At 46.4% G+C, this 19,188-nt stretch overlaps 2 protein-coding genes and 1 long non-coding RNA gene across 4 annotated transcripts in view; 1 reads left to right on the forward strand and 2 right to left on the reverse strand.

The window, feature by feature from the left end:
• The window catches only part of ehmt1b (euchromatic histone-lysine N-methyltransferase 1b), a 38,583-nt gene extending 30,587 nt beyond the window's left edge, over window positions 1-7,996 (reverse strand). Inside the window, exon 1 of the mRNA XM_049019819.1 lies at window positions 7,913-7,996. Within this exon, the coding sequence (XP_048875776.1) occupies window positions 7,913-7,933 (21 nt within the window). The 5' untranslated portion in view covers window positions 7,934-7,996. The remainder of the gene's footprint in view (window positions 1-7,912) is intronic.
• A 37-nt stretch (window positions 7,997-8,033) lies between these two features.
• LOC125745926 (uncharacterized) lies at window positions 8,034-9,097 on the forward strand. Its single transcript, XR_007398810.1, has 3 exons — window positions 8,034-8,113; window positions 8,346-8,449; window positions 8,980-9,097. It is a non-coding gene; the product is annotated as an uncharacterized LOC125745926 (long non-coding RNA).
• A 567-nt stretch (window positions 9,098-9,664) lies between these two features.
• Window positions 9,665-19,188, reverse strand: part of arrdc1b (arrestin domain containing 1b) — a 32,913-nt gene continuing 23,389 nt past the window's right edge. For both annotated transcript variants that reach the window (XM_049019223.1, XM_049019225.1), the window contains exons 3-8: window positions 18,639-18,689; window positions 16,338-16,492; window positions 15,476-15,658; window positions 14,123-14,299; window positions 12,900-13,386; window positions 9,665-12,187 (exon numbers count right to left, since the gene is read on the reverse strand). In XM_049019223.1, coding sequence (XP_048875180.1) covers window positions 12,123-12,187; window positions 12,900-13,386; window positions 14,123-14,299; window positions 15,476-15,658; window positions 16,338-16,492; window positions 18,639-18,689 — 1,118 coding nt within the window. In that variant the 3' untranslated portion in view covers window positions 9,665-12,122. The remainder of the gene's footprint in view (window positions 12,188-12,899; window positions 13,387-14,122; window positions 14,300-15,475; window positions 15,659-16,337; window positions 16,493-18,638; window positions 18,690-19,188) is intronic.

Raw genomic sequence — 19,188 nt, forward strand, 5'->3', positions numbered from 1 at the left:
TTTAACCCAACATGCTCTGCAAATACACAAAGATACGTAATCCAAAGTCCTTGTACTTTAGCCTAAAATGGCCTCTCAAGGGTTCCACAGGCACACCCGATTACACCGCTGCGCTCTTACGTTGCATGCTTGTTCATCATTCTCCACCCACAGAGATCATCTGCATACAACCAGCCTTTGGAACCGGTTCTATCCTCCCCGCTAATAAAAGGAGGGCTGGGTTCCACTTTGAGAGCCTAATGATGCAGGAACTCGGCAGGTGTTTGGGTCAGTACCTTCCAGCACCAAAACTACAGGGCCGCACCCGTCCGCCCCCCCAGCACGGAATGGACACACACCTTGTAGAACACAGACGTTCTTCTGGCCAACTTTCCTAAACGCCTTCAAAATGTCTCTCAGTCCCTGATGTGCTGCGTAAACCCCGAATCGCCCACAAACCAACAACCGAATGCAGAAGCTCCTCTACCGGGGGAGGGAAACGTTTGGGAGTGTAGAAAATGGCGGTAACATCAGCCTCATCAACCATCACGGACAAAGCAAGCAAGTGAAGACGAATGCCAAGCTGCACTGTGAGGCACACACCGAAAACTACAGACAGAAATGGAGATCATTAATTCTGGGCCACGTTCCTTCCAGCATCCAGACAATGCCAGAATAATTCTGTGGAATTCTGTTAATGGGGGGATGGATGGATGGATAGATGAGAGAGAGAGAGAGAGAGAGAGAGAGAGAGAGAGAGAGAGAAGCTCCACACTTACATCCAGCTTCCAACACATGCACAGCCCCAACTCCGGTCACATGATCAATCCAGTGGATTCTCTGACATAGGCTTCACTGGGCATGCTCAGTAGGCTGCTCTGCTGTTCCCAATAGAAGAGCAAGAGGGAGGAAGCTCGCAGCCATTTCATGAGAAGGGATCCTGGACTGAACAATGGGAGTGTCGACTGGGGCTGAATATTCTCAGATTTATACGGCAAACCGGGTTCTTTTAAAAATGAAAGTTTCTGAGAGCAGTCTGCCAGAGTCCCACGGCTCCAGTTCGCTCTCTAATTTCAACCGAAGTCAGACAGAGTGAACAAACTATATTTAGAAAATGTGATCAAACTGCTTTTCTTTGTAGTATATTGAGCTTCCACCACTTATTTCACACAAAAAATTTACTCAGACTGGGGGTGGAGCTGGAGAGCAACAAATGACAGTTTAGGGGACTTGAGAAGCGCGTGTATACATCACTCTGAGGAGAGAGGCATTACGCCGTCCTCACGCTCAATGACGTTCATCCAGAAAGTGAGGTCAGTTCTTGGATACAAGGAAAAGACAGAGAGGACAAAACAACTCAATCACAGACCTACAATCGAGTTCTAAAGAAAAGCCTGACAAGACCTGGATTAATGACCAAAGCCAGACAGGAAATCGAGACTGGGGGGAGCGGGGGGGGGGGGATCTAACAGACAGCAATTAAACCATGGTCTGCTCCAAGAGAGTCATGTGTTATATATCACATTGCACTGGAGATACCAGGCCAGTCAGTCAACACTGGTTCTCGCTCGTCGCATTTCAGCCATGCGAATATGAACATGTCCATAAATCAGAAGCACAATGTGCTCGTTCCATGAAATCTGGAATGAAACCTCATTCCAAGCTATTTCTGACTGGGAAAGAACCACTGCCACAAAAATGTTCTTAATCTAAGCTGCACCAGATGAATTTCAAAGTAATATTAGTCGGCTACAGAAGGGGAGAGATGCTGAGACCACAACGTGACCACATCATTTACACGTTTAACAGCGACACCTGTCCACAACGTACCGGATTCACTTCCAGGTCCCACCAAGGATTTACAGGGAGCAACAAAATAAGAATCAATTAGATCACTTTCAGAGCTGGACTGGGGTAGCAGCCAATGATTAAAATCCCGATGAAGCCGGGGGGGTAGGGGGGGGGCACTGGGTAATTCCGCAAACACAGCAACACTCCTGAAATGTCCGTGGGTCCTTTTTTGTACCTTCCTGGCCCCATAACCAACACACCGATCCCAAACCCTCAGGAGGATATGTGGTTTAGTCCCACAAGGAAAACACTCAAAGACCAGAGGGTCGAGACACACAAATGACCATTTCAATTCAATAACGGTGCTTACGACCAACACTTCAGATAACACTCTCCCGCATAAGACTGGACATTTCCCCAGTGCTTGGCCTTAATTTCACCCCAATTGGTTGCAAGGTATTAAATTAAATGATATGCATTTTCATTTGAATCCCATAAATTAATCTTTAAATCAGGGATTCAGCAGAGCATCCTGATAAGACCAGTGCCATCGGAAACAGGAATTTTAAGTATTTTAAAGGCGGCCAGTGGCGGAAACACACAAGGCCACAGAATAAGGAACAGCAGCACCTCAAGGTATGAAAACTTCACTGTAAAAAATTAAGCACCATTTCCTATAACTGCCCATCCAGCACAGGCTGCGAGTCTTTCAGGGGAAGCGAGGCAGGATGCCAGTCCGTCACGGGGCACACGCTGACACGGGCACACAGGAAGACATGTCAACCAGAATCCAGTGGATAGCACGCCAACTCCAAACAGTATGCAGGGGGTAGGAATTAAACTGGATATGTAACTCCAGGTGTGAGGCTACAGTGCTACTGACTGAACCACCGATGCATTTCTGAAGGAGACACGCATGTTTTCATTCATGCAGCAGGTTTCCAGTGGCGTCCCGCAGTTGAACACACCGCAAGAATCAAAGCAAATTATCTTTACTAGTTACAGCTATTGACTAGCTTTGAGGTTAACGCCAGCATCCTTCAGCATCTACGTTAGTCCTCTGCCTCATTTCATCATTTAGGGTTGGTCTTCAGTCGTAGGAGATGCTCTTCTGTTTTTCAGTACAGACCAACACTCATTTTACAGCCTAGCTGGAGCAGAACGTTGACAGGGGCCCCTGGTATTTCGGGGCAGGCGGGGAGATCATGCCGAGTCGTGTCAGAGCCAGCGATGCGACGCGGCGTCATATCAGCGAGCGAAATCCGCTTGCGGTAAAGCTTTTAAACAAACTCATGAGCGAGACACGAAACCACAGCTCTACGCGGAGCAAAGGCCGCGAGGGAGGATGGCTGGGGAATGCCGACCGCAGCATGGCAGCATGCGGAGGTAAGAGCCAGGATGCGGCTGCAGTCATCAGAAGGTGGGCGTCTACAGGCAGACACTCGACTGCAGACTGCTAACATGCAAAACGCAAACACTCTGCAGCAACGATTAGATAATACAGGCCTGGACACCGACTTCCTGTGAAGGGCCAAATCTGAGCTACACCATGTCAGCTGGGGCCAATTCTTAATGATTATTGTCATGCCTTGAGAAAAAAAAATCTGTTGTATTTTTTAGGACTGTCGTAGTCGACGTAGTACATGACATTGACAGGGGCACATCACAGCGGCAGTAGCGATTTGCGGTTCTGCCTGGAGAGAAAACAGACAGGCGCTATTCTGGACGATGGACCGCCAAAAAAGGCAAAACCACCGTGTTTTGAGAGTATAGCTCTGGATGCCCTTGTTGCTGCTAAATATACTCATTCTTAAAACCATAAAGGTGTCCGCCTGCTACCTTAGAATCTCCACTGAATAAGTGTTTGAGAAAACATTCAGGCAAATACCTGAGGTTATTCTACATTGAGTGACGGTGCCAGTGTGAGTATTAATGAGCAAAATTTAAAATGAAACTTAAACAAATTAAATGGATACTAATTTACAAAAAAATTGTGAACTGAAATAAAAATGAAAACTATGTACCAAAAAAAGTCTGACTTTAACGTACAAAAAGTACTGCCACCTTTTTACCTTGTTTGTCCACAATATCTCCTCTTTTACAAGATGATGTTGTTGATGTTGCTGACCTGTCCCTTTCTTCGCCGCCACTTCAGTGCTTATCGCTTTCACAATTCACCAAAACAGTAGCATGTGTCATGCACCGCTAACCGAATTTAATACATACAGCTCACATACAGTGTGTTGTCAAAATAAAATTAGCTTGGTCAATTTCATTTTCTGGAGGGAAATTAATCATTTAGGTTAACCAGTCAATAAATAGTTGATAGATTAATTCAAAAATAGTCACAATAGTGGCAGCCCTAATAATTTCCCTTTTTCCATAACTAAATGCATAAATCAACAGAACCAAAGCATTTTTCATATTTAACTTCACTCATACATTTATGATAATTTTAACGATCATAAAAGACCTCCACGGAACACTTTTACATTCTGTTTAAGGCACCTTATTTTCACCCAAACAGACTAAATGGTCTCGTCCACCAGCGACGTGATTCAGTAACAGATTTAAGGTACCTCAGGTTAAATTTACCCTTTATCTTCATTCACTTACATTTAGCCCAGACTACCTTACATCTCACAAGTTATCCGGCTAAGAAAGAAACCCTGATTCATCAAACAAGCCCCTGGTATTTCGCAGCCTGGGCCAAAGTAAGCCAGCAAAAAGCCTTCTGAAGCTCACAGCCCAGACCACAGGGGAGCAGGTCCACGCAGCAGGCGGCGGGAGGGGAGAGAGGCGAGACGCAGCCCAGGCCCCGGACGCTCTCTCACCAGCCAGAGAGGAGCTCTAGTCCAGATATGCGTATCCCTCCACCGCTCAATCAACAGTCCCTGCTGGGAGAAGCCAGACCCACCACAGGGAGAAATGGCGCCCCCCACAGGCTACGAAGCATACCAGCTGTGTTCCCCCTCAGACAGCATGTCGAGTTCCCCCTACCAGTCATTCCCTTCATGCAGCCTGATACTTACTTTAACAAATGACAAATACCTTGGCAACAAAGAAAACAAAATAAAAAACACTAGTAGAAAAGACAAGAGGCCAACAGGCCTGAGGGAAGGAAAATACAAAGAAGGGAAAGAGAGATATGACTGTTAGTATGGGCGATATTTATGGCCGATATTTATGTACCCAAAGGAATGAATTGGGCAGGTTCATCATGTTGCTCTCTGTGAGACACACAGAACTATATACACAAGAAAGTAAGTATTAGGGCGAGGGTGCAAAATCAGCAAGGGTCTAGCCCCCCCTAGTGAAACTGGTGCCAAGGGGCTTGATCCAGGGCCTGACGGTGGTACCCCTTGTGTGACTATGGGATTTGAACCAGCAACCTTCTGATCACGGCCCCAGAGTCCAAACAGTATCCAAAGCTGCAGAGCCACAGACCTCCCCTGCTGACACTGACGGGGCTTTGCTGCCCCTCCCCCCTCAACTTCCGGAAAGGGACGAGACTGGGTTTTAAACCCATACTCCAGCCCCACCGTCACTGGCATTTAAAAAATATAACGAACACAGGTCGAGGAAATCGGCCAGCACGCGGAGTGCGAAAAGGGCGCCCCCATCACCACACTGCACACACTCACTGCTGTCACTGCACTTTTCCAGCTACAGGAAGTAAATAATTCAGAAAGAAAACGGCAGAATGAGAAAGCAGCCCGTCTCCCAATCACAAGCTGTAGCAGAGTTATTTGCTCCACGCCTTGAAGAAATACAATACTCAACATGGAGCCGGAACAGAGCGCAGCAACACGAAACCCGGGCCATTCACAGTACGGGGAAGGGTCTACCACGTGCCCACCAGCTAGCTGCCTCTTCTCCACATTACATGCATTTACAGTCAAGGAAGATTCGCCATCCAGAAACATTTCTCTGGCACACGATTGTGGATTTAATAACTTTGAGAAGCGTCAAAAGCAGCCCAAAAACATCTGGAAACAGATGAGAGACAGATACAAAAGTCCATTGTTTTCTCCTGAAAGGGCTTTTTCTTCTATTTGCATGTCACTACATAGGAATTGAAAAATGTCCAAAATAGTGAAAATTCCGATCAAAGGGAACAAGGAAATCTAATGCAACATGAATGTTTCAATAGCAAGTCACCTGAGCAACTGGAGAAAGGCCAAACTGACCAAGGCCATGGTCTGTATCTCATTAAAATTAATTCAGAGTATTCCATCACGTCACGGCCTCAAATACTAATCGTGAAAAAGGTGTGCGAATTTCACAAGTGTTTACTGGAAGCTGGCTGAGCTTGGGAAATTACGCTGGGGAGGTGGAGGAAATTCCAGCGACTCGCGGGCGCCCTCTCCCGGTAGATTAACGGCCATTGCAGAATAATTGAAAACCGACGAATCAATGAAAATGCGATTAATGGGAACTGAATGTCACTGGAAGAAAGGCCTTTAAATAACAGGAGGCGGCAAAACAGAACGCAGCAAACCTGCTGCATCTCACATCATGCGAAAAATTTTTAACATACATTAATTAATTAAAATCAGTTAATTGCCAAATAATTTTCAACACTGTGATTCATGAACTATAGATTTTTCGGTCTCTCCACGACTATCACACGAATTATCTTTGTGATCACTATCGGACGCAGAGAATGCACGTTAAATCACATCGCAGAAACATGAATTGGATTACGGCTTTTACATTAACGTCGACAGTTGGATTTCAGCGTTTTGTCTCGTCCCCCCCCCAGTTAAATTCATTTGTGACGCGCAGTTATAATCACTGGGGGGTAGCAGTGATATGATGGGTAAGGACAAGGATGTAAAACGAGGAAGTTTCTCTGCTCAAACCCTTGCAGGGTCTATGCCGTTATGATGCTTAGTTAGGGCCCTGGATTTGATTTGATCCAAGAAGACATCCAGGTTTACAAACACAAGAATTGGAATTAAAAGTCGTTACTAGAGTCTCACAAAAAGGGGGGGGCGGGGGGGGGGGCGGGCAACAGATACCGCTCATTAGACTTGCTGATTAAATCACGGCACAGAAAAAGAAAGAAGCTTTGAAGCACTGAGCAGCTCCGGCGTGTGAATCTTATTTCTGTACTCGGGATGTTGCATGAACTGCGGTGTGAGATGCGTTAGGTGAACACACAGCTACTGTAATTGGGGGGGGGGCTTTCTTCTGCTTACAAGCCCCAGCCAGCTGAAAAGTTGGCCAGTGAAGCAAAACTCAAGGAAATCAGCTTGGATCAGAACATCACACAAAACATCACTACAGTGAGCAGACACATCACATCATCAATGTGTAAATACGTTAGAAAGTGCCGCTAGCTGCGTGCTACGGGCTGTCGCTTTGTGTTAATCTTACTCCAAGACCCCCTTCGCCCCTTGCGGAGGAAGGCCGACCGAGGGTCCGCAGGCTGCCCCGGAGGCTCCCCCCCATAGCGAGTCCCATGGGTCCCGTTTGGATCCCCGGGCCCGGACCCCAATGTGCCGGTCAGCTAACTTCAGCTAGCCAGCTAGCCGTGTACACAAACAAAGGAAGAAACTAATGCATGTTTCACAGTAGAGCAGAAGCCCCGTCATTTATGCAGGAGAACCTGCTGAAGTTAAACGGTGCGCAAAATAAAACCCAGTTTTCAAAAAGATGCGATTCCCATTTCCCCCATTTTCCAATGAGAAAGGGTGGCATTACATGGCCGGATGGTGGGTGCCGGGCCCCTGGAAGTAGCATAGCCGAAACGCACTCCGTGGACACATGCATGCTCCACAGAGATGACAAAGGCCCCGAAATGATCCGTTTGAGAAGCACCCCCCAGCTGACAGTGCCCCCCACATTCATGCACGCACAGTCAGTCGCGGGATCCCCGCATAAACAGCACTTTCCCAAAATCGCAGAAGCCCAGGCGGGCAGTTTGAAAAAAAAAAATGAAGGTGCATTGGGATGGATCAGAGATGTGTAGCGGGGGGGCTGCTTAGCTGCAGCTCGGATGGGCCCTGTCGCGGCCACGGGCGAGCCTCCCTCCCACCTCGATCTCACGGGCTCCAGTTTGGCCCGTTAGCCCGGCGACGCGTGAGCGAAATCGGCGGCGGCGGAAAAGTTAAAGCGAAAAGCGCTCCCCTCTTACCTCGGCTTTCACTGAAGCCATGGTTCCTCAGCCTGCGCCCAGTCCCCGCCCACCGCCGCCGTGACGTCAGCACGTTCGCTTCCCGGCCCAGTTAGAATTACGCGCATGTTAGCTCCTCCCTCTTCATTTAAATATCGTTCATCGTCTCCTCGCGGACCCTAACAAGCGGACGCCTAAATCCCGTTATTCTGCAGATCCGATGTACGCTGGTGGAAGGCGCAGTTAAAAATTGATTTATGAAGATGAAAGCTATGTAGCCGTCTATTGTTTTACACGGCATCCGCAACTGAGTGTTACATCGTTAGATAATATAGGAATAATTATGAATTTTTATTTAGACTAATATTAAAATATATACGTAATTCTCTACATGCAGAAAATGCATGCTTTCGGTTTTGCATCCTCAAGTCTACCAATTTTTTTATACATTCAGGTTACAAAACACATTTGGGGACCTTTGACCAGCTTTTATTGCTCCAGTATATTATGCAGCAATATGAACCACGGTCTGCCGCAGCTTTGCCCTCGATTCCTCTGGTAGGTAAGAAGGGTTTAAGTCCATGTCCATGCCTGACACTGGGAGGCTGACGGATATGGATCCAGTTTCCATGGAAATGGGAACGGAATGGTGGAGTGAGAGACAGCCCTGGAAATGCCGTCTGTTTGCCCGACTGCTCTCCTCATCAGCCCGTGGCCCCATCGGAACTGTTAATATGTCTCTGCAGAAAATGTGGCAAGCTACTAATACTCCCAGTACCCAGACAAAGACCCACCATGCCTTGCTGCCTCTCCATGCTCTGCTCTACGGCACAGCATGGGTCTGATACACAGAGCGAGATTGGGTGACCTTTGACTGGGGACGGCATATTGCACGCTAACCTCATTTCACGTACCCAGAAGCTTTATCAGCAGATGCACCGATTACATTATTACTAAAGCAAAATTTAATTGCGATGCTCCAGTCATCTTATGTGGCAATTCTGTGGGGCAAGGAGTGACACTGGATTATAGACTCAGAGGAAAAGTACTGTATCATCAATTTAATTTCATTTATTCCTCTCCCATAGCCGCAAGTCCACTGCAAGCTGTAAGTTTACAGAGGGTCTAGAGCCTATCCGAGGAAGTACGGGACACAAGGCAGGGAACAACCTGGATGAGGGACCAGAATTCCATTCCCTCCAAAACTGTACCACACTTCCTGGAAGCGAGGGAAACCCCTCCGAAAATCACCATGCGGGTGGGGAATTTACACTTTCTATTCACCACCTAACAACCGTGGCCCGGAGAAACCTAGCAGGGAGAAATGAACACTAAAGCATAAAAACTGAGTTCACTCAGCTGAGGGGGCTGCAGTAGGTTTACTGTTCTGCCATCTTTGGGAGGCGGAGCTGTGGAGACCCAAGTTTCATATTAAAAGTCCCCCCATCGTCATAAACATCACTCAATACAGAGGTGCATTTTTTGACCTTTGAAGATACTAGGGATGGTATAACATTTGAGGATTTAATATTTATGTAAAGGAAATACATGTTCTAGTTTATTAATTTGCTTCTCAATAATCTTTTTCATCATTTATGTAGGTAAGAATTATGGTTTTTGATATATGGATTTTAATTCCCCAGTGGTTTTCTTTTTATCATAACATACTGTATGCATAGTTAAAATAACATTTCTCCCTTTTCAATAGTATTTAAAACAACTCAGATTAAGTACAAAAAAATGGAATTATGTTAATTGAAGATTAGAACCACACATTTTAAAACAATTTTATTAATACCATTTAGGTGTTTGATTTGAAACAATATGTTGCAGAGATTTAACATAGATTCACTAAGGTGCTCTTGACAAATCAGTGTCTGGATACAGAAGGGAAGCAGTAATCGGGGTCACAGATAGAAAACAGCAAGCACTATGCCAAAAAAAAAAAAAAAATACAAAACCACAAACCATTTACATAAACTGAAGAAAAAACTGACAAGGTGAAATTAATAAAGCTATCAAACATTTTGAGATGAAAATTAAAACATGGTCATTTTTACTCAGTAAGATTACAGAATAAAAGCGTAAAATGCCTTTCATATGAGATTTGTCTAGAAAATCATGAGTGTGTTAGTAGTTTCTATTTAACAAGAACAGCAGTAGCAAAATGAGCATTCTGTGGTGGACCTAGATGGGCATGCATCTCCATCGTTTGGCCGATCTGACCTACGGCACCAAAAGCAGTGGAGATCCCTTTTTTCAGCAAAGGACGACTGCTCACTGCATCCTAGTCGCAGGCCCCGGAACATGCAACCATATGGGATTTTAAGGCATTTCTTCACAAAATTTTGGGGGGTCCATGAGGAACAGCAGTCATGTTGCAAGCTGATCTACCAGTCAAGCAAAACGTCAGCAGGAATGGCAAAGACGGTCCACCAGAACTATGGTTCAAAACCCGGAAAGACGCCCCAACCTAGAAGTCTATGGAACCTTTCAGAACCAACCGAAAGTACGTGTAGTGGTCTGCACGATGACCCATAGTCAAGACTTACATTGCAGTTACCTAACATTCAGCTGCTACACAACAGGGAATCCAGAACTAATTTGTGTTCGATCAACTAAACCAAACAAACCACTCGTTTCAGTTCCCAGGTCAGCAGTAGCTTGAAAACCTAGATACCCCTACTGACCAGCCCTGAGGACCTTCTGCCCCGCAAAACACAGAAGACTCAGGACCCTGTGCTTCAATGGACACGCCTGCCCAGAAGGCCAGGAACTGGGCAGGACCTCGTACCATCCATCCCCTCGCAACACGGCCCACCCTCTGCTGACTTCACACACTACCAAAAACAACGGAAAAGGAGAGGAGCAGGAAGTTGGCATGGGTGCACGCACATCCCCTTTATGTCGTATCTATATACACATCTGCGCAAATGAACCGGTGTCGCTGTGGTCGTGTGTTGCAAGAGAGAGGGACAGAGCACCATTTCACGGCAAAGATTACCTTTGCATCTTTAAATGGCTGAGCGATGCTAATCCCAGCAGGTGTCGGGAGACCGGAGCAGGTGGAAGCCCGTTGATATCTGGCGTGGAACTGAATTATCATCATTGACGCCCAAGGTTACTGCATGTCGTTCTGGGACACGGTGACGAAGCAACACTGGCGTATCGTTCCGATGAACAACGGAGGGGCACGAAAAGGGAGTGGTTCACGTAGATATTTGCCAGGCATGTGCGACAGGAAAGTGTTATGAGACAGGAATGTCCGATTTGATGATGGATTGACCACTTTTATAAAGTAATGATTTTAATGCAAGTAAAAAACATGCTAGCATGTCCACACACACACACACAAGCTCACTCACAGTATTAAATTTTTCCAAAGTGGTCTCTGTTCTTTCCAATTTCGTCAGCTACTATGAAAACTCAGCAAGTTAATCAATTCTGACCTTTCTAAAACTGAAACACGAGGTGGGGGTGGGGGGGGGGATGCCAGGGGAATGGTGAAGAATAAGGCGTTACGGCAAACCCAGCAGATGGTACCCCATCCCTCCCCCCCCACTGTGTGAGCTTGTGGGGGGGGGGGGGGGTCTGAATTCATCCCAGCTCACCACACACCTTCGTGGCACCTGTGGTTATGTGGTTCGAGGCCCCATGTGGCATTCCATCAGCCGGGGGGGATTCCCTAAAGGTTTCACAGAGAAGGGTGTCAGACCTGACAGTTCGGTAAGCCTCATGTGGTGGTGATACTCCCCCTAGTGGCCAGAGCACGCGGTGGCACGGTCACCCACAGTCTCATTTTTTTACTTTCTCCTGGAAAGCTTGCTCACTTTTTTGGTGCAGGTCGCTTCTCAAACATACTCACACACACACACACACACACACACACACACACACAGAAGGCCAGCTTTGGTCACAACAGGAGTGAAAACAGAACAGAGAAACCAAGAGACTCCATGTCCAAATCTGAGCCCTGACTTAAGGCATCACAGATGCTATCATCCAAGCTATGTTTCTGTGCACGCTCTTCTCGCTGTCTGCATGTGGTGACAAAGGACAAATGGGAGAAAAGTACAAGGGGGGAAAAAAGGAAGTCACAATCCTTTTCCAGGAGTATTAAAAAAGATTCTTTTTAGTCAGAGGTTGCAATGCCCCATCTGTCCTGTAGGGGGATGTAAGACCTTGCAGGGAGAGAATGGTAGTGGTATTGTCTTTCATTTCAGCTGTAAGTCTAACTTCGGCTGTTGAAACTGGAGTTGTCGCTGCTACAGCTTTCTTCGTAGCTAGGAGGGGGCTCTGCAGAGGAAAAATATGAAGAAAGAGAAAAGCCGTCAGACTGACTGTCATTAACGAAAACTATTAGAAATCACTTTTGTAAACAAATTAAACAAGAAGATAAAATTAATAGGTACAAAATGCAAAATATAAATAAAAAACTTACTGAAATAAAATAAAAACAAAGGTCAAGTACCTTCCATTACCGTTCTTTAATGCTATTTAGCTAAAGTAATGGGTTATACTTTATTGTCATTAATAATACCTGGAGTATGTTTTGACTATTTGGAGGACATTAGTATACAATGTGCACTGTGTATTCAGGTAAGGATCAGACACAAAAATAGGTCTATAACTAAAGTATATAAAAACTAAATAGAAAGACTGTTAAGATAAAAGCTAATAAAAACTAATAACACTTGAAAGCTAACTGGATATCAAATCAAAATATAATATGAAAACAAAAACTAAATTGAAAAAGTCAAAACACTAGAATAACACTGGAATGAGACCTAGTGTGAACCTGCAAAGGACCGAATTACAAAGACAGTTTATCGCCTGCCACGATTACCTCACAAAAAATGGAACGATATCTTCCCTGCCATGACCTCCACCAGCCCAGACGCTAAGCTACACATCAGCTTCTCACGCTGATATTACTACGGGCTCTTGACAGGACATTGTCCTCAATCTTGCCAGCCTTTAAGTGAAACGGAGTCCCTGAAATTCTCACCGTGCGGGTAGTGTGAGCTGCTGTACTCTGGCGGAAGGATGAGGGAACAGGAAGTGGGCACAGGGTTCACAGCGCCCTCAGAGAAGAAGGGGATGGTGGCCCCCGTGGACACGCAGAACAGGGGCGCCGGGCCGTCCGCACACCGCTGGCTCTGGGGGAAGGTGAGTCCCGGCGCGTAGCTGAAGGCGTTCGGGGACACGGTGCTCTGCTGGCCTGAGGGGTCCTGCTGAGAGTGGCTCTTAGTCGGGATCTCCTCGCTGGCCAGACCCCCGGCGGCCATCTCCTCCTCCAGGTCGTCCTCTGCCGGGGGGGCGCTGGGCATCACAGCCCCGGGGCTGGTGGTGGGCGTCGAGTGCGAGACCGGCCGTGGGGGACAGTGAGGCCCCGGGGTGGTAGGTGGGGCGGGCCGTGAGGGACTCAGATTGATGGCAATGTTCCCAATCCAGATGGGCAGTGTCACCACCACCTCAGGTGACTTGAGAGAAACCTGTAACGCAGGCAACAGGGCGTGGAGGAGGCGGGGTCACTCGTCAAGGGCACAGAACATGACGCCGTCACAGTAACGGGCGACAGCCTTCTCAGACACATTCCTGTCATTTCACCATGCAGACATCTCAGCAACGTCAACTGCCCGTTAAATCCATGTTCAAAAGCATCCTGGATGAAACCCAAGAGATACTGACTCATACTGACTGAGCTGGTAACAGACGCTTTTATGCAAAACTGAACACAATTGAGAAATCGGGGTCAGACATTACAGTCAGTATTGATGGCTGTTGTTGCTCTTTATTTTTTATCATGCCGATCAGACTGTGAAGTATAATAACAATGATATTTACTAGAATCTTCATCATACTGTAGTCACCGTGCCTCAGTTTAAACCAGCTGTGCGGGTAGCCTGTCTATATAACCATTACATTAAATTTTATTTATCAGTAGACTCAGTCCCTAGAGTTACTGAGGATTAAGGGCCTCGCTTAAGGACCCAACCGTGAAATAACCCTATCTACCTTGGGATTTGAACCGGTGACCTTCTGATCACGGGCATAGAATCAACCCACTGAGGCACACGATGCTTTCGCGACTAATGAAAATATTAACGAGGTTTATGTCAGGTCCCCCCCCCCATAAAGGGAGGGGCATATTAAATGGTGAGGCATGCCAGGAATATGGCTCGCCCTTTCAAAGGTGAACCACAAACCACGCGATCATGGGGCACCGACCTGGATGAAGTAGTCGATCTCGATAAGCCTGCACCCGGCCAGGACAGACTGAGGCAAGGGAGGTACGATGATCTGTTCCTTCCACTCCGCGTGTTTCCCCGCCTTTACTCCCGCCCCCTCCACCTCGGCGATCGTCCGCAGGTCATAGATCACTCGCTTGCTCCTGTAGGTCACCTTCTGCTCCACAAGGGGGGCAGGGGGAGGGGGGGGTGGAGCAGTAAAAACAGATGGTTAACAAGACCACTCGCAGTGAGTGGCTCAGTGACTCGGCCACACCAAAAAACTGCACTGCCGATTACTGACTGCAGTTGATGCTGTGGAGAAAAAAAAAGATTTCCAGAACACACCCTGTATGCTCACACAAGGCGCTTATAGATCATGTCAGCAAAATACCCAGCTATCTGTAAGGAAATTGGCAAAATTAAGCCTTATATAATAAGTCAGGCTGAATTAAAGCAATTAGCAATTATCAACATTTATTAATTAAAGTTGAATGAGAACAATGTGGATCTCCTGAATAAAGGGTATGCCCTGGCCCCTCCCTTGGCCCCTCCCCGCGTTTTTTTGGCAGTCCTGCACTGGATAAACACAGCCCTGAAATGTTAAACCTTTCAGCATCATCTTGGCCTATAAACAGTGCTGGAACAGCCCCAGGGCTGGATAATCCAAGAGCAGCTCAGATCCGCCGCACTGGCATTTACTCACAGCCAGGGGGCGCCTCTGACCGCCATATGCATGCCACCTTATTCCAGTTCTGCCCTAGGGATTGAATGTCGGCGAAGGGGCGTACCCAGGTGTTTACTGGGCTCCTTCCATCTACATGCCGTTACTGTGACGTCCCGTGCGGTGAAACTCCCTGACATTGCTGTAGGCTGAGATCAACCCTCCTGTTTACAACCTATTTAGATTATATCATATCTCTGACATCATGTATACAGTACACTGGAATGCACACGAGAAAATAAAGACATATGTAGCAATAATAACAGCTCTCTATTTTCTCTAATAGAATAGCAGACAAAACAATATGCGTGCATTTATTTTGTGGAAGTTTTTATCTGAAGCAACGTACATATTTTGAGAAAAAGATGGTCAGACAGACTCCGGAGTAAATGGGAGCTAAGGGCCACATTGAAGGGCCCAGCAGTGAAACCACTCTGCTGACTTTGGGATTCGAACCAACAACCTTCTGAACGTAGGCGCAATGTCCTAACCGACAGAGCCACACACCGTCTTTTGGCAAGTAATAATCTATACATCATTTTTATTAACTGCCTACCTGATAAGCAATAACCCATATGCAGCATTCCCAGCAGAAATTTCACTGCCATCCGGAGGGACCGAGTCGCTCACCTGGATGAGGCTGGCTAGCACGCAACCCGTGTCCTTGCTGGACTTGTTGTGTATCTCAGCGGCCAGCTTGATGACCTGGCCAGGGGTGTAGCCCCGCAGATCAGTCCGCGCCTTCAGCATCAGTGTCCCCGTCTTCACCAAGTGGTAGCTGAACTTCTTCGTTGTCACGGCTGAGCTGGCCTTCTGCAGTGAGAGAGGATATCAGTGGAAAAGGAACAAGAACCAAGAACCAAGAACCATGAGGCATGAGAGCATGGAAACTCTCCCAGAATGGGGTAAGGCTCCTGTCTGCACTTCAAACAAGTCTATGGTGATAATTTTGATTTAAATTAGTGGTTCTCAAACACCCCCCTCCCCCACAATACAATTGCTGGGGGAGCATATGATCAAGTTCATGTGGAATGAGGAGAAGGTATAACTGTTCTTCTGCTCTCAAAAGGGCACATAGTAAAAAAGGTTTGAGAACCAGGAATGCCACTAGAGATTTTGAAATGAAAACAACCACCAAAGACCAATCAAATTATGTTAAAAATTTTTTAGGGCTCCTGTCACTAGGGGCCCAAGGAATCATCTTAACTTCCCCCAGGTCCTTCACAGTGCCCCTGTTAAGAACCACTGGTTTGGATAAACAAGCCGTTTCAAGAGCAGAGCCAGCCAATTAAATTATTCTTCTATTCTTTTATTAACCGTTCTAAGCTTGTTCTTTAATGTAAATGCTTTTTAAGGGTGTCATATAACCATATACCAGAAAAAAAAGTCTGAAATGGTTTACTGGGCACGAAGGAAACATCTGCCATCTGTGAAGGCAGAACACAGAGCATGACATTTCACACGGTGCCTGGGGATTCCTGCAGTGCCTCACCTCAATGTCAGGCACGTCATTCAGGTTGAAGAGATTCAGCAGGTAGAAGGACTTCTGTGCCTTGTAGTCCTTGGAGAAGCGAGGCGTGTCTATGACGGCTTTCATCTTGTACTCGATTTTCCCGAAAGGCCCTTCATAGGAGGTTGGGGCTGCAGCTATAATTTGTGGGGGGGGGTTAGCGATATATAGTATATAGATAGTATATAGATCTAGTATATAGATATCTAGCAAAATAGTTACAGGCTAAACTCCATCATCCAGAGGTCTGTAAGACACTCAGTACAACCAACACTGTGACCTTTGTAATTTGTAAAGTTGTAATTCTTAAAAATCAGCTATGTTACATGTTACACTTATACACGGTTATACTGAGCTAACTGTTAGCAGAAATTTAATCAGCATCATTGAACTACTGTAAATAAATGCATCCAGTCATACAATCAATACATAAATATAGTCATGAGACCTTGGGGGGGGGGGGTAATTTATTCAGCAATATCTACCCTGTTTATCAGAGAAATTGACTAAATGATGATGTCGGTGCATTGCTAAGGGGCTCGGCTGTCTACGATCACATACAACCACCCTCTCCGCAAATTTTGCTCCAGCTAATAAAAACAAATGATGTTAGCATAACGCTAATGCTAGCTTTTTTTTTTTTGATCCATACCAAGGGTTCGCTATGTTCTGCCAAGACAAAAAAACATTCCTGTTATCAAATGAACGTTCATTAACCTTCAGGAAATCCAGATTGTCGTTTTTTTTTTTTTTTTAATGATGCTATGTAAACCGCACAATAGGAGACCTACAAGAGGTCTTCCCCTTCAGGGCAATCGACCTCCACAGGGCGGGCCGACCGCCAGCCATGGCAGAGATGCAGCTCTTTGTGTTGCTCTAGACAATGGCTCAAAATGTTTGTATTAATTAGCTGGGGTTAACGGCCCTCTTTTGTATATCGCCGCTATCTGAAACCATAGTTGCGCATAATGACATCATAGGGAATCATATTTTGATGGCAGGGATTCTGGGGTGATGGGGGGGGGAGGGGGGGGGGCTACGAGCCAGCAGGGCGTTGGCTGTTGTCATGTTACCAAGAGCGGATTTGGCCAGTCTCCACAAGCGGCCTTAGGGAGCAGTCTGCATGCGCTCGGGTGCATTTGTGCAGCGCATAGGAGGCTAGATGTGGGGTGAGCGGTCTCCAGCTATCGAATTACAGGACAACGCACAGAAAATGCCAGAACGAACGGTACAGATATGTGCTGTAAAATATGTATGATACACATAACTGGACACAAGCACACCCTACACAGAGATGGATAAATCTCATGCAAGAAGTGTCATGCAATTCCAGCAATTCATTTATAGTTTTTGGTCACATCACTAAACATGCCGCTCTATTAAGTCCTGTTGTTCCGTAAAGAGGACGTTTAGAACTATAAGATGACATCACAAGTGCTGGGGTGTGACCTTGGCAATTTCCTTCCTCCCACCCCCCCCCCCCCCTCTCAGGAGGATACTTTGATGATTTGCTGTGTCACAGAGAGTCAGCTCAGTGTTACCCAGGTATGAAATGGGCGAGGAGCTGGGGCAGCTGGGCGGGACACGCCGGCGGCTTCTGCTTAATGCTAAGCGGCTGCAGCTTTTATCGGCCCGTTATGGACTCGTATAGCATTTTGTTGGCAAATTACTGCCGCGAAATGATCCCCGGGTGCTCAATAAATTCTGCCGTTTGCTCTTGCAACAGGAAGCAGGACGAGGATTTCGTATCTCCCGGGGGATTGTGTGTTTTTGGGTGTCTGGGCCGCTCTTCACGTGATCAAAATTCCTGATTTATTTTACTTATATTAAACCACTCTTAATTACGATAAATAAGATCAAAACTTCTTCCTGAATAATTTTACTTATATTATTATTATTAAGATATATATATACATATATATAATATATATACAGTATGCACATTGTTTATATAAACACCAAAATGACATCATAATACAGGACAGTAGGAATTCAGACTGAATGAATATTTGAATGAACCTTTATGAGATAAACAGCTCCACGCACACTAAGGGTTAAACCTTGTGTAATAGGGGATCAGCTGCACTTGGTTGACATGCGACTGAATATAATAACACATATAATAACACCGCATAAAGGAATAATGCATTGGCGGGATAATGATCCCTGTCATTTTCCCCTCGAAGCAGAGCAGTGGTATGCTTGTTTGTTTACAGTTCGTGCTGAAATGCCTGGCGTGTCAGGTGCAGGAATGCAGGCTGGGCGGCGGAGGGGGAGGGTTACCTGGAATGAGGAACTGGAAGGGAAAGCTGTGAGTGCCCTGCGTCAGCGTACCTGCGAGGGATAGACATTGGGCATTTAGTGATCGGGGGGGGAGGCGACAAGCAACAGATCAAGGTCAAAGGTCAAACTAAGGCAACGCCCTGATGTTGTAACAGCAAGTCGAACTGCTTCAATAAAAACACTCTGGGTAGATATAAACAAATATGTTAAATGGTCAAAAGTATGTGTTCATTGGAGTACAGAATGGGTTACTGAACAGGAGAGGTTAGTGCAGGGGGGACATAATGGGGGGGGGGGGGGGCTAGGATGATTCCAAGGGCCCCCCGAGTGTAAGGACATTTGGATTGTAGTTGGATTGCACTGGGTTTGGAGCCCAACATGATGTGCTTTCATAGGGCCCAAAACCTCTGGCGGTGCCCCTGCGTTTGTCACTGTCAGCTCGGCTTCCTAACAAGCCAGTTCCCCGAATTTCCGCCCTGCCAGAGCCGCCCCCCGTCAAACCGCGAGTGACGTGAATGAAGAGGAACTTACTTATTTAAACATTCGTTAT

Source organism: Brienomyrus brachyistius, chromosome 7 (genome assembly GCF_023856365.1).
Source record: "Brienomyrus brachyistius isolate T26 chromosome 7, BBRACH_0.4, whole genome shotgun sequence".
Lineage (NCBI taxonomy): Eukaryota > Metazoa > Chordata > Actinopteri > Osteoglossiformes > Mormyridae > Brienomyrus > Brienomyrus brachyistius.